General features: G+C 36.8%; 1 protein-coding gene across 4 annotated transcripts in view; it reads right to left on the bottom strand.

Annotated features, from left to right (window-relative positions):
- LOC111875504 (selenocysteine lyase) overlaps positions 1-15,390 on the bottom strand; it is a 70,682-nt gene that overhangs the window by 50,848 nt on the left and 4,444 nt on the right. For all 4 annotated transcript variants that reach the window (XM_023871807.2, XM_023871808.2, XM_033755842.1 and 1 more), the window contains exons 2-5: positions 14,077-14,294; positions 8,025-8,190; positions 4,058-4,202; positions 3,164-3,308 (exon numbers count right to left, since the gene is read on the bottom strand). In XM_023871807.2, coding sequence (XP_023727575.1) covers positions 3,164-3,308; positions 4,058-4,202; positions 8,025-8,190; positions 14,077-14,294 — 674 coding nt within the window. The remainder of the gene's footprint in view (positions 1-3,163; positions 3,309-4,057; positions 4,203-8,024; positions 8,191-14,076; positions 14,295-15,390) is intronic.

Genomic DNA, 15,390 nt, shown 5'->3' with positions numbered 1-15,390 from the left:
GTTATGATGAAATATCAGTTGAAGTCCTAAAAATTAGTGCTCCATTTATCATTTCTCCGTTAACGTTTATTTGTAATAAAATGCTGTCTACCGGAAATTTTCCGGACAGGTTAAAATACGCTGAGATTAAGCCCTGTTTTAAGGATGGGTGCAAGAATGACCCCTCTAATTATAGACCCATTTCTCTCTTGACTTCCTTTTCAAAAGTATTTGAGAAGATTATTTTGGCTAGACTAAACCAACATATTCATGACTATAATATTATAGCTAATGAACAGTTTGGATTTAGAAGTCAATCTTCAACAACTATAGCTTCTTATGTGTTAATAAATGAAATATTAGAAGCATTAAATAAGCGGAAAATTGTAAGTGGAATCTTTTGTGACTTAAAGAAGGCATTTGACAGTGTCAACCATGAGATTTTATTGAAGAAACTTCAATTTTATGGAATACGAGGCAAATTTCTTGACCTGATCACATCCTATTTATCAGACAGAAAACAGAGAGTATTAATAGCCAGCACTGACTTTGATCATGCTGCTAGATCTAACTGGGATACTGTAAGATCCGGAGTCCCACAAGGGTCCGTCCTTGGTCCGCTTCTTTTTCTTTTTTATATAAATGATCTCCCCACAATTTTCAATGATTCAGTTAAATCAGTATTGTATGCAGATGATACAAGCTTAGTCATTAGCAGTTGGAATAATAGCCAGTATAGTAAAGATGTTAATACCTCTTTCACTTGTCTTAATGAGTGGTTTAGTACAAACAGGTTGACCTTAAATTTTAATAAAACTAAACATGTTCAATTTGAGACAAAGCCTAGAACGAATAATGTAACTTCTATTCGATATTGTAATAATGGGATTTTAAATGATATAAACATGAAATTTTTGGGGATTGTTATAGAAAGATTTTGCACTTGGAAAGCTCATATAACTAAGCTTAGGCCTAAATTATGTAACGCTTGTTATTCAATGAGGGTGATTAAACCCATCTTGCCCATTGAGACATTAAAAATGGTGTATTATTCCTACTTTCATTCACTACTGAGCTATGGAATTATTTTTGGGGGTAATTCACCCCTTAGTGTGCATATTTTTAGAATTCAAAAGAGTATAATTAGAGTCATGAGTGGGTTGAGACCTAGAGACTCTTGTAGAGAGGCATTTAGGGAATGGGGAATATTGCCGTTGCAGTCGCAATATATTTTCTCATTATTGATGTTTGTTGTGAATAATATGGGCTTGTATCATAAGTCAACGCAAATTCATGGCCTGAAAATGAGGCGTAATTTTGATCTCTATTGTCCTCAGGCAAATTTAACAATTTACCAGAAAGGTCCTTATTATTCTGGCATTAAACTTTTTAACCATCTTCCATTGAAGATTAAAGAATTGGTCTGTGATATTAAGCAATTTAGAGTGGCTTTACATGCCTTTTTACATCGTAAATCTTATTATACTTTGGATGAATATTTTAACTAGGATTGTTATTGAGTGTTTATGTTATTTATTTATATTTAAATTATAATGTAATTATATTGTAAATGTGATGTAATTGTAGTACATATAAGGGTATTAAGTTAATATCATGTTAATATTGTTGTATATATATATTATCGAGTGACTACCTGCTACTTAGCAGGCTTGTTGTGAGACCGGTTCTGTATCCAAGGGCTTCAGCCATGTAAGGATGTGTTGGAGCGTGCAATAAATACAATACAATACAATACAATACAATACAAGAAAGAGCTCTCAATCTGTCAATCCTCCCAGTGTCTGGGCCTGGTGAGGTTTTTACTTTTATCACCATTTCTTCCATTTCGAATATTCTGTATTATAATAACTGAAATCTGACATGCTCTGTCATACTGGTTAATTACTACACTTCGATCTTATTAATTATGCTTAAAATACTCATATATTTCACAGATACTTTTCAAATAATACTGAATCATTCTAAGGCTGATAGTGATGCAGAATATCTCCGAAACTAACATACTCTGCTGACACAAATGAGATGTTAAGAGAATAGGATGTTGTACCTTGTAAACTACACCTATCAAGTGTTTATTTTGGAAGCAAAACCAAAGGTCATCTTGCCACTGCACATTTGAAGAAAATGAAAAAGCAGGAAACTGAAGTAGCAAATTAAATAAATGCATTATGGTACACAAGATAGTGAGTGTATTTATAGTGTTAATACCTTATTAACATATTAAGAAGATAAAATACTAGTTTTGTGAACTTTATTACCCATTCTTTAGGTGGGAAATCCTTTAAAATAGGAAGTTTGTTAAACAATTTGGAAACATTACTTTTACACTGAAGGCAGGCAGGAAATGCAGATAGGGTTATGGATATAAAGACTATTCATTACTATCTGCTGTATAAAGTTAGGTCAGCTGATGTCCCCGGACAGAACCATCACTAACGGAACAGATGATCCCACAGGTTTCCCTCAGATTCAGGAATTGCAATACCAGTAATAATAATTAAATACTGACTGTTGGTGTGAAGATATGTGAAGCTGTATCAGGTTATATATTTAGTTAGTTAGTTATTGGAGAGGGTGGGTTTCCCCATGCACTTAGACCAGTATTGGTCCATTGTGCTTCCCTCTATGATATTCTACCAGTCTCCATACCCTACCGATAATGGTGCATACCATCAGTCCCGACCGAGCCAGCGAGTTTGGCCACTTGCTTGGTGGTGTCTATAATGCTTCCCCCATCTGTCAGAGGCCTTAGAGACTATTGTTGGGCAGGAAACGTCCTGGAATTTGGCTCAGTGATCTCCTTTGGAGATATGAGGTTCTTTTACGTGCCGTAAAGTCCCTCCTGGAGGACTTGTTCCCTGAATTTTTCCGCCCTTAAAAATTCGACAACCTCCGCCGGGTATTTGAACCCACGTACCACGAGTCATGAGGTGGGAACGTTACCTCTAGACTACGGAGGCCACTAGGTTATATATTTAGAAGTAGGAAATGTAAACAGCAGATAAAAAGCTGATGGACTAAATCCTTTCAGCTTTAGATAACAACTTCAGTCAAAACAATAATTGCCAGAACAAATTTTTAACAGTATTTATACTGCAGTTTGCACATTGTCATATATTCTACCTAGTAATCAATCAAGAGTTAAAAACATATCTAGTACTACCTTATGCCCCACAACTGTCAGGTAGTCAACATTCAGTTCCTGAACATCCACCTGAATCTTGCCTACACCCTGTGCAGCATCTGTGTGATACAATATTCTTATCAGGTTCTCTGCCTTCCTCTGTTTGTTAACTTCCTTTATACACCTACAACACAAAAAACCATACATTTTAAGATGTCATATTATTATGAATCTTGGGAAAACATGCCAAAAATTCCATTGCTAAACAGTTTGCTCCTAAGGTACCAGTAATATTCCAACATTAATCTGGGACTGAGGAAAAACATGAAAAACCTCAGTCAGGGCAAATGAACACCAGGCCAAGATTCAAGGCTTGGATCTCCTGAATTCAAACGATTTTAACCACTAAACATCAAAATTTACTAAAGCAAATCTTTGAAACTTAATATATACCTAAATAACATACAGAAATTCAGTTCCTACCGCACAGAAAACACATGGTATATACATTACAAAACTGATCAGTTAATGCTGTTTAGGGAGATAAGTGCTGTTAATTCTGAGAATCATAAATACATTCTGTGGACAAATGCTGAGTTTTTTTACATTAAAATAGGTCTGTACAAATTGTTGTTCACAGTGACGGATATGAGAGTTCTATCTTCTGGAATATAACAGATGTGGCTACCTACTTAATGCTGATTTCTTGCTTGATTTAATCTTCGGCCTTGAAGATGAAGGCAACATTCCTCTGAAATGTTGATTTTTGATGGCTTAGATGGCATTATATCCCAGAACACAGAACTCTTTATAGCAGGCTGTCCATATATCAACCACCGTGCTTTAAAAAATCCTGCAAATATCCTGTACTTCTATAACAATCTCTTGGTGGTCAAATCAATCTCTTGCAATATAAAATCAACTTCACACTACCTGCCAATTTCTTCAACAGGCATGATGACTCCAGTTTCATTGTTTGCTAACATAACAGTGATCAGGCATGTTGTATGGCTGATCTTTGACAGTATATCTTGGGGAACTACACATCCTCTTGTGGATACATGTATGATACTCACATCTTGGAAAGAAAAAGAGATGCCTCACTCCCTTGAACCAAGTTACAGCATTTAATAAAAGTTAAAGCAATATACTCTTCATTATTATACTTACCATAAGGGGAAGTAATTAATTATTAGACACATTTAAATGAAGAGGAATTCGACATGATCTCAATTCAAAAACATTTTTATAAATTTCTTATGCTCTTTATTCTGCAGTACTTATTAATGGTGGCCTGTGGTCTGAAGAAGGGGGAAGTAAAGATTAAAGTATTAGGAAAAGAGAGATGGTGAACTTCAGTATCAGTAGAAGGTGACATAATTACAGAACAGCTATAAATGTGCCAGTAAACATCAAACTGTAAATCATGAAATTTAATGACATCACACCCAAGTTTTACTGTTGGACTGAATGACTTTACTGGCTATTACTTCTCTTCATACTCAATAATATTGCTCTTGTATGAACTCCATACTCAACCTCTTCTATGGGCATACATAAAAGAAACTGGCCCACTCACCCTCTGATAGGGTAACGCATGACAGTTTGCGCAATCACATTGTCTACACCAACAAAACTCATCAGATTGGCCTCCATTAAATACACGGACTAAATACTCTGTGCCAAACAATTCCTCAAAGAGTTAATTTTCATACAACGATTTTGCTGTTTTCTACAACAGAATTCTAAATGTCTCAAGCTGATAAAACTTGAAAAGTACTATCTTCTGAGCTGTGAAGCTATTGTAGTCCGGTAGAACTTCACTGATGTTCCAGAGGGACATATTTCCTCCGTCTTCAGGATCAAACAGAATGAAAAGCAATTGGCCAGCAAGATGCTTGCCACCCATTTATTGCATGGCTTAATCTTTGATCCTCAAAATAGAGGCAGTATGTTCTTCTGAAATATCCATGGATTTCTAGTGGACTACACAGAGTTTGTATTTGTATTTATTGTGAGTTCAAGAGATCCAAAAGATGGATAAAGAACATGCCATAAAATAACATAAGAGCACAGAATACGTACATAAATATTGCACAACTAGACAGTACAATGAATACAACAATAATAAAAATTATTTATTTAGATATTCATCCACAGTATAAAATGCATGACTATTCAAGAAATGCCTTATTACAACCTTAAAATTTTAAAATTATTGGATGTGTTCTTGTTCTCTATGGGCAATTTATTGAATATTTTTATACCCCCATAATAAACTCAGATAATACTTCTGGTAATCATCACTGTGAAAAATTCAAATCCCAAACTTGTCTGCAAGAAAAAAATATAAAAATTAAATAAGTTATTGACGTCTTGCTTTCTACAGTATTGTTAAGCCTCACTTATGGCCTGCGTTGATCTATTCATAAAGCCTTTTGCTTTGGCCATTTAAATTCACTTCCAAGATGTTAACAGCAATATATCCATTTGTATGATAGCTTCCTTACTGCATAACATTTTCTTTAGTGAATTCCAAGTTATTCATTTATTATTCTTAACAAATGGTAGATTATTTGTCTCATATTCATTGCCGGCTAACATTCCTCTTCTCCCCCATTTGTGCTACATGCCCTGTCCACCTCATCTTCCTTGACTTGATCATTCTAATTATATTTGGAGAAGAGTACAAGTTATGATACTCCACATTATGCAGTTTTCTCCTACCTCCTGTCACTTCATCTCCCTTCGTTCCAAATAGTCTCCTCAACCCCTGTTCTCAAACACCCTCAGCCTATGTTCCTCCCTTAATGTCAGAGAACATGTTTCACACCCATACAGAACCCCAGGCAAAATTATAGTTTTGTATATTCTAATTTTTATGTTTCTGGACAACAGATGAGAAGACAAAAGGTTCAGGACTGAATGATAGCAAGCATTACCCGAGTTCAATTGCCTCCTAATTTCCTCCTGAATCAGGTTTCGATCTGTTATCATTGTTCCCAAATATCTGAATTGTGCCACATTTTCGAACATCTGCTTCATTTCTTTATGTCATGATTTTGCCCTGCATTTTTGTGACGGGACAGCAACATACTTAGTTTCCTCAGTGTTTACTTCTAGACCAAACTCTTTACTTGTGTCAATTAAAGTCTGTGTGTTTTTCTTTATGGTATCTACATTATCACCCAGTAGATTCACATCATCAGCATAGGCCAACAGCTGATGTGTCCCGTTTCATTTCAGTCCCACCTGGCTTCCCTGGACCTTCCTAATTGCATATTCTAAATCAAAGTTGAAAAGGAGTGGCGATAAAGCCATTCTGGATAGGAAATTTATCAGACAAATATTTACCTATACGGACTTTAATATATGTTTTGTTTAAACACATTTTAATCAACCTAAGTAGTTTCAAGGGTATCCAAAATTCTATCAGAATATTGTACAATACTTCCCTCCTAACTGAATCATAGGCTTTCTTGAAGTCTATGAATAGTTGATGTACTGTCTCATCATACTCCCATTTTTTCTCCAATATCTGACGAATGCAAAAGATCTGATCTTTAGCTGATCTGTTACGTTGAAAACCCACACTGATGATCCCCAATAATTTCATCTATGTATGGACTTCTTGAGAGAAGAATATTGGATAAAAGTTTTGTATGAAGTTGATAGCAGTGATATCCCGCGATAATTACTACAGTCAGTTTTATCACCCTTCTTGTACATTGGTACAATAATAGACCCCTTCCACTGATCACGCAATTTTTCCTTATGCCAAATAGAAGTAATTAGATTGTGGATCTTAGAATGTAATATTTCGCCTCCTGCTTGAATAAGTTCTACAGGAATTTCATCACTACCTGGCGATTTATAACATTTCAATTTTGCAATAGCACTTTCAACTTCAAAAGGGTTAGGATCAGGTATTAACAGCTCAGCTGTATGGATTTCTGTCTGCCTAACATCACTGACCGTATGTACATTCAATAACTGAGAGAAGTAGTTCCTCCACCTATTCAAAACGTTGTCGGAATCTGCAAGCAGATCACCATTCTCATCTTTCACTACGTTACTACTAGGCTGGTAACCCCTCTTAAAGTGATTTATTCCTCTATACAGGTCCTGGATAGTCTCTTTCCAAAAACAGAAGATCGCATTAAGTGGAGAAGCTGTTTTGGAGGAGACTGTGGACCTGTCGTGGGATCAGAACTTGAACACGCCACAGGTCTCTAATATTCTTGTTCTTACTGTTCATTGCAAGCTCATCAATTTTGACTTTCAGATATTCCCTGTTTTGTTCCTACTGACGAAAAATTCCCTTTTGAATTACTTGTGGACCCCCGGGGGTCCGCGGACCACAGCTATAGATGATTATGTACCATTTTTTTTTACCTTGATATTTGTTGTGTTGTGACAGTTAATAAAGAGGTTGGATTATGTACCAGTTCAAACATTATTTAATAATGAAGATGACAATGAATAGGCGAAGAGCTAAGTTATGTTCATTTATTTATGGTTTAATTATGCTGTCAGTAGCTCCAACTATATGGCACTGAATGGTGGAATGAATCAATAATGAACTGGAAAGAATGTGGGAGGAAGGTGTTGTGCTTAATTTAAGGTACTATCATTTGTACTGAGTGAAGTGATGAAAAACCTCAGTCAGGATAGGAAGTGTCCCAGGTGAGATTTGAAATGTACACCTCCTGAATACAAGTCAGAAATATTACTGCTTCAGCCAGCATGCTTGGGGAGAGCGGTGTTAATGACAGTAATTTGTATTGGAGGATAAGCCCCATAATTATAAGGAGAATGGGGAAACTTATCACTGGTGAATTCACCTAATACATCTGCTTTTATTTTAGTTACTTCTGTGTGAATTCATATCTAAACTTACCAATTGCTCCTGTCTTTTCCAAGTGCCTGATTGGGAGTATCACAGCATCATGTTCAACATTTGTAGTTATAACATGTGGCTTTTCATTGGTTACTTTTAAAAATGACACTGACTTCAACCAATCTTCATAGTAACTGACAATGCCAAAAATGACCATATTGTTTGCCTGCAAAATGTAAGTAAGGGAACATGACAAACTGACTGACTCACTCCAAGCTACAAGATCTTCACTGAGCAGTTGCTATATTCTGGAATAAGAAATTTCCTGCCGATTGGTATCCAAAGATTCATCACCATGATTAAAATGTTCAAAACTGGATCTTATATTGACCTGGCCCAATTCTTTCCACATCCTTGTAAACCATTTCTTCAAAAGCCTTTTTAATATCATCCTCAAAACTTTGCCTATTCTCAAATGTATTTATTTCTATAGGATTCTACAACCAAACTTATGCAAATCTTCTTTCTCTTTTGTGTGTTACATGTCCTAGCCATCTAACCCATCTTCTTTTCATCACCATAGCAATACTAAGTTAAAAGAATAAATAATGACATTCAGTGTTATGTCCCACAATCCCACGAGAAGTATCAATATTTTATACAGGATAATTTTTGCAGAACTTGATAAAGAGGTCTCAATCACATGTCCAACTGAAATTTTGTACTCTGTGAGTATAAAACTATTATATCCTGTGTTACATATATAAGGGGCAGTCAAATAAAATGGGTCACCACGCATAACTCACACGGCACGCAAGTTGGTAACACTGGAATTTGCTTATGGTACAAGCATCTGGTGGGGACTCAGGAAACCACAGTGACGTGCCCTTGCACACTAGTTGTTTGTTTATTGTGCTGGAAGTAAGGTTAGTGCTACGTGTGGTCGTCCAACATCAGTAATGAAGGTGGGTGAAGAACAGCGAAGTGTAGTGCATTTTTGACTGCTGAAGGAGTAGGAGGATGAGAAATTCATCATTGTATGTCTGTTGTTTACAGTGAACACAGCATTTAACATTTGCGTGTGCTGGCGTGGCATAAGAGATTCCAAGAGGGACGTGTGTCACTGCAAGATGATGCTCACCCAGGACAGGCTCATCGTGTCATCACTCCTGACGTTACTGTTGCGCTGGATGGTCATATCTGGGCAAACTGACAGATCACTGTGGAAGAAATTAGTCTTTTTATGGGAATAAGTCATGGTTCCATATACACCATTGTGACAAAACACCTGCTGTACTGCAAAATCTGTGCACAGTGGGTTCCACATCAACTCACGGAGGAACAGAAGACTCAGAGAATGGCTGCATCACTGGGTCACTTGCAGTGATACCACGAGGAAGAGTATGCTTTTCTGTCCTGTATTGCCACTGGGGACGAAACTTGGTGCCACCATTTTGAACCTGAGAGCAAACAGCAGAGCCAACAGTGGAAAACACGTGAATTCTCCCTCAAAGATGAAATCCAAAGTTGTACACACAAGTTCCAGTAAAGTGATGACGTTCTTCTTTGACTGCATGGGCCCTCTGCTTGTCAAATATCTCAAGCATGGGGCCACAATCAGTGCACATCGCTATGAAGACACATTGCAGAAACTGAGATGTGCCATAAAGTCAAAACGCCCTGGAATGCTATCGAACGGCATTATCCTTCTTCAAGATAATGCGTGCCCCCACACTGCCAACTCTGTGAAGAATATGCTACAGAAATTTGGTTGGGAAGTGCTTTAACATCCCCCCTCCCCCACAGCCCAGATATCTCCCCATGTGATTTTCACATTTTTGGAGACCTGAAGAGAGACAATCGTGGACATCGGTTTGCATCGGATGAAGAAGTGTGAGGCTGGGTAAAGATGGGGTTCTGCAGACAGCCCATAAGCTTTTTCAATGATGGGATTGACTGTCTTATCTCCCAGTGGGATAAATGTATTGTCACGTGCTGGGTGTATTGCGACAAATAACTTCACGCCGTATTGGATATAGCGAATTTTATTTCACATTTGCTCTTACGATCACACAGTTTACAATCTCACAATTACTGCCATCGGCAGTATCACAAATACTAGGCTGCAAATGCTAGACTACAACCGACTGGTTGACTGACTCACTGCTGGCTAACTCGTAACTAACTGTGAACAGTCTTCACTGCTCCTTATTTAGCCTTGTTCTGGACAACACAAAGAACAGCCACATAATAGGCACCACTGTTGTTTGGCGCCGTGGTTACAGGTGTTACTGGCGACGCTATCGGGAGTTGTTTATGGCTGCATAGCAACCGCAGCATCCTTTGGCCACGTCACCACTGGCGGGGTAGGGGAAGGGGTGTTGACTTGCCTGCTACCTTAGTAAAGACAGTGATCCGATGGTATTACGTCACTGCTGGCAGAGGGAGGGGTGTCCTGCATAGCGCAACACGTCACAGTGTTAATAGTTTTGGAGATTACTTTTGAGGTAAGAAATGTTCTTAAATATGTTATGGCATCTGACCCATTTTCATTTGACTGCCCCTCAAACATTTTGTATTTTCAAGTATTCAGGTTCTGACAAGATATTTTTCTGCTGCGATGTATACCAATGTCTGATGGCCAACGCTGATAAAGCAATGGAGATAAAAATATGTAAATCCTATTGCATTAATAATAAAAAACTGAATAATATCCATATGACAATCACATAACACAGCTGGTCTGACAGAGAATCTCTCATTTTCTTACAGATTTTACAGGCACTCAGTGTGCCACATGGCTCTTCCCAGACAATTATCACATGTCTCTAGCAACTGGTGCCACTGCTTCATTGATTCTCTGGTTCAGATCCAGAATGTCTGCTGGCAACAGTGGTTCAAACACAGCATCTTTCACGTAACTCCACAGGTACATTTCTGTGCTCAAGATTTTCCCTACAAGCTATACAGTTTAATCACAGATTTCGGGATTGCTGAAATTCTTTCCTTAAGGTAATATTTGTAAGACAATTGTCTCTACATTGTGTATGCCGCAGAATGCTTTCTCCTGTGTAGCCATCATTTTCACAATATGCCACTACTAGACATGAAGAGAGTTAAAAATCTTGGTCATATTAACTACCTATAGTACATGTGGCATCACTGTGAAATTAATAAGTATTGTGTTATTAGTATCTAAGAGCGTTTACTTAATTTTGAATTACCATGTGCCTGGCAGGCTACTTCTTGCAAAACTGTGTAATATATGACAATATTGCAGCTCTGTCAGAACAGTGCCTGCTTATGGTTTTGATGATTTGAATTAAATTCTTGACAAAGGCAGGAAATTTTCTGTTTGCCACTATATCCACACTGGCTCTAGAGCACACCCTTCCTCCCCTACAATGCATACAAAGGGCAAAAAGGCCAGAATGTAAACCAACCACCCACCCCACCTAGTCCTAACATTAAAAATATTTGGAATCATATGACCATTCCCCCAATATGTGCTCTTAAAATTTTACTTTATGTAGGCCTACATATTACTAAGCAATCCAAAAACAAAAAACATAGCTTTGCCCAGCAACGGCTGTTTACTCGCCGTTGCTAAGCAATGATACTTGTGTTGTCACTGTACTGTTTGCTTGAATGTGGGCAGTTCCCACAAACTTAAGGTACACTAACACTAGGGTTCCCAGATACCCTGTTTTCCCCAGATTCTTCCGTTTTTTGATCCAAATTTTGTTCCTCCGTTTACTGTTTACCCGGAGTGGATAATTCTCCGTTTTTTTATTTAAGTCCATTGCGAATTATATTTCATGGGTTAAATATTATCATAAAATTTCTGTTATCCTTGGAAAATGACATTGTTATAGTTTCTTTCGTTATGTTGTATTTCGTGAATGTTGCCAACACTTGAGGTTCTAAATCAAAGCAGAGGTTGATGGTGATAGTGTATTTTTAATCCGTTCAATCTTCGCTAGAAAGTCAGTGTCAAGTTAGCAAAAATGTTTGAGGGCGAAAAAGATGCATGAAAGACTACTCCATGGAAGAAGTTGAAATTCCAGGCCAAACATAATAAAATATATCTTAAGAAATGGGAAGATATGTTTTTGCGGGTTAAGCCAGGCCCAGACGAGAACTGGGCATTTTGTACGTCGTGTGGGAAGGATTTTAGTATTTCGCATGGTGGACAAAGTGACCTGAGGCAGCATGCACAATACATGGGACATAAAATTAAGGAAAAATGTAATTCTGGAAGTTCAAATAAACTTTCAAAATACTCTGTTAATTTAAAAAATAAAGAAGAATATGACAACAGCACTGAGTTCGAACTTGGTTTAGTGTATCATGCAGTGAAACACAACTTAAGTTATTCCAGTCTGGCCTGCGGAAATAAACTTGTGTCCCATATTTTCAGTGATTCTGCGTTTGCTTCCAAACTTTCATGTGGACGCACTAAAGTGGAAATGATAGTGAAGTACGTTCTTGCTCCTAAAAGTGTAAATGAGTTTGTGTCTATTTTAAGATATACAGAAAATACTTCAAAATTTTTTCGTTGGCTACCGATGCATCAAACAGAAGCAATTGAAAAATGTTCCCTGTTTGCATCTGGCACTTCGACCCTTTAAAGGGAGTGCAGAATAAACTTCTAGATTTTGTTGAAAGTGCTGAGGAAACGTCTATGGCAATTACTGGTTTGGTGCTGCAGAGCTTAGAAAAGCACAACTTGGATGTAAATTATGTGTCTTCTTATTTTGCAGACAATGCCAATGTGAACTATGGAAAAACACATTCCGTATATCAGTTGCTGCGAAGTAAAAACCCAAATTTACTGACTGATGACCTGTACAAGGATTTCAGCAGCCATCGAGATTACCTCTGCAACAGTGTGAACAGATATGGTGATTATGTAGCAAACTGGCTTACATTTTTTTCTTCAGTACCTGAGCATGATGTACCAAATATTTCCAAAGTGGTAGGATTTTTGCTTAGCATCCCTGGCTCAAATGCTTTTGTGGAACGAATCTTTTCATTCATGAAAAGTAAGCGGAGTGACACAAGAAACAGATGCTCAACAGATTTAATCAAGGCAGAACTCCAGGTGACAGTGAACTACGAAAGCAAGTCCTGTTAAGAATTTTATAAATTTTCAAAGGGTGATGTTCTATTATTAAAAAAGTGCTAAGAGTTCAGTGAAATACAATTAACAGAATCTGATCGACCAGTCCTTGAAAGTTATAAATATGTAGTATTTAATATTTGTGTGTTCTACAAATGTGTGCTAGGTAATATTCTATAAATTCTATAAATATGTAATAGGGCTACGTAATATTTGTTTTGTTCTATAAATGTGTAGTAGGCCTATGTAATACAGATGTGTAGTAGCATTTTGTAAGTTATGTAGTATGTTGATTATGTATATTTTATTGAATTGAATTGATTTACATTCTATAAATCCTAAGCAGGTTAGTACCTTTGGATACAGAACAAGTCAAAATGCTACATACATAAGTACAAGCAATTTTAGCTTAAAAATTAATATAACTTAATTTTACATCATTCTCTATTTACATTGAAGTATTCATCTAAAGAGTAGAAGGAATGAGCATGTAGATAATTCTTTAACTCTGATTTAAACTTTTTAGTATCATTGCCCAAGTTTTTAATACTTTGTGGCAGATTGTTGAACACTTTTATGCCAGTAAAGTAGACTCCTTTTTGATATACTGATAAAGTTGATGAGGGTAGGTGGAAGTTATATTTTTGTCTAGTATTCACGTTATAGACATCAGAATTTAATTTGAATTTATAGCCTATTAGTTGTGAAAAATGTCATTATAAACAAGCAACGAGACATCACTCCTTTTTTTATTTTACAAAATCTGGCAACTCTAACACATTATTCAAAATATAACATACAAAAGAAACCAAAATCAATAAATGTAACATAAATACACACTAAAAACTAACTGAACATATTATGGTACCAGTAACTTTCATGTTATTCTGGCACAACTAAATAAAAAAGCAAGATCTCTGTCTTGCCTGAAGTACATGACGTGAGAAGTTCATAAGTTATCAGTTGTACATATCTACCCATATCACAAACCTCTGTCCCACCAGATGTAAATATGATGTCTTCAGGCTTACCACCTATCATCAAGGCTATATGTTGTCTTGCTTCTGCAATACTGTTCTTAGATTTAGTTCCAGGCAGATAACCAGAACTTGGGTTACCCCATTCATCATTTAATGAGTCTATTATCTTCTGAACTACAGGTTCTGCAACTGGTGTTGTTGCATTGTGATCCAAATAGACTGCCATGTCTGTAAAACAAAATGAAAGTTAATACTGCTTTATAGAAAGTAGTGCTGCATTAACATTACATAAAACAACACCAACCATGACACTATTTTAACACAGACCAGTAATATAAGTCTAAATTGTTTAAGCCTTTGTGGATTATCTTCATTTGGCTGTTAACTCCTCAGATGACTTGTGAACCAATGTAAAAAACTATATGAAGCTATCAGTAATAACCGTTTGCTGCTACCAAAACCTGTCAAGCATGTACAATCTTGCACAAATTACTTCATGAACAGCATATATGTTCTTGATTCTGAATTGGTTTTGAGTGTCACAGTGAATGTGATTTTATTTATGTGGTTCAACAGATGGATGTTTCATAGGTAGGGATATTTCTGGTTGGAGTAGTAACTATACATAAAATCTAAAAGCTGTGGTATGGGGTTAGGATTCAGCAGAACTATTTAGATGAGGTTGAGCTTTTCTCTCCTTTAAGTAAACATTACAGTAGAATTGCTACCACCTCCTTCTCTCTAGGTAGGAAGTCCTAACAACAATTCTTGGAAAAGAAGCCAGCTGTCAGGAGGTTTTCATTAATTAAATCTGAGTTAAATACAGTTTTCTCCGAGAGATAAACAACCATGAAAACAAAGTCAGCGCCTATATCAAAGCCACACACATACTGAAGTAATTTAGGTAATGTTCATACAGGTAGCCACCAAATGAAGTCAGTTTGACTTACAGGTCAGATGAGGTAGCTCAGACACATAATCATTGCACTACACCAACTTAGCAGACAGTTTTGCACTAACTCCATTGAGATGAGTCCTTCTTGAGAAGCTAACAGTTGCTCAGCCACTCAAAAAATTCCCAGGATATTATGGTACCACAAGTTACTGGGAGAAGGTGGTTTGAAAACACTGACAAAACTAATGAACACCATATATGAAAGTGGAGAGTGGCCCAAGGACTTTACAGAAGTTACAATGATTGCCTTAAAGAAAAAGACAAAAGCTACAAAATGCAGCGACCATCGCACAATAAGCCTTATTGCACATACAGCAAAGATAATAGCAAAGATACTTAAAAGAAGAATTGAAAGGAAAATAGAGGATG

The sequence above is a fragment of the Cryptotermes secundus genome, unplaced genomic scaffold (assembly GCF_002891405.2).
Source record: "Cryptotermes secundus unplaced genomic scaffold, Csec_1.0 scaffold425, whole genome shotgun sequence".
Classification (NCBI taxonomy): domain Eukaryota; kingdom Metazoa; phylum Arthropoda; class Insecta; order Blattodea; family Kalotermitidae; genus Cryptotermes; species Cryptotermes secundus.
The sequence above is the reverse complement of the archived record's forward strand: the minus strand, read 5'-3'. Positions and strand labels throughout refer to the sequence as shown.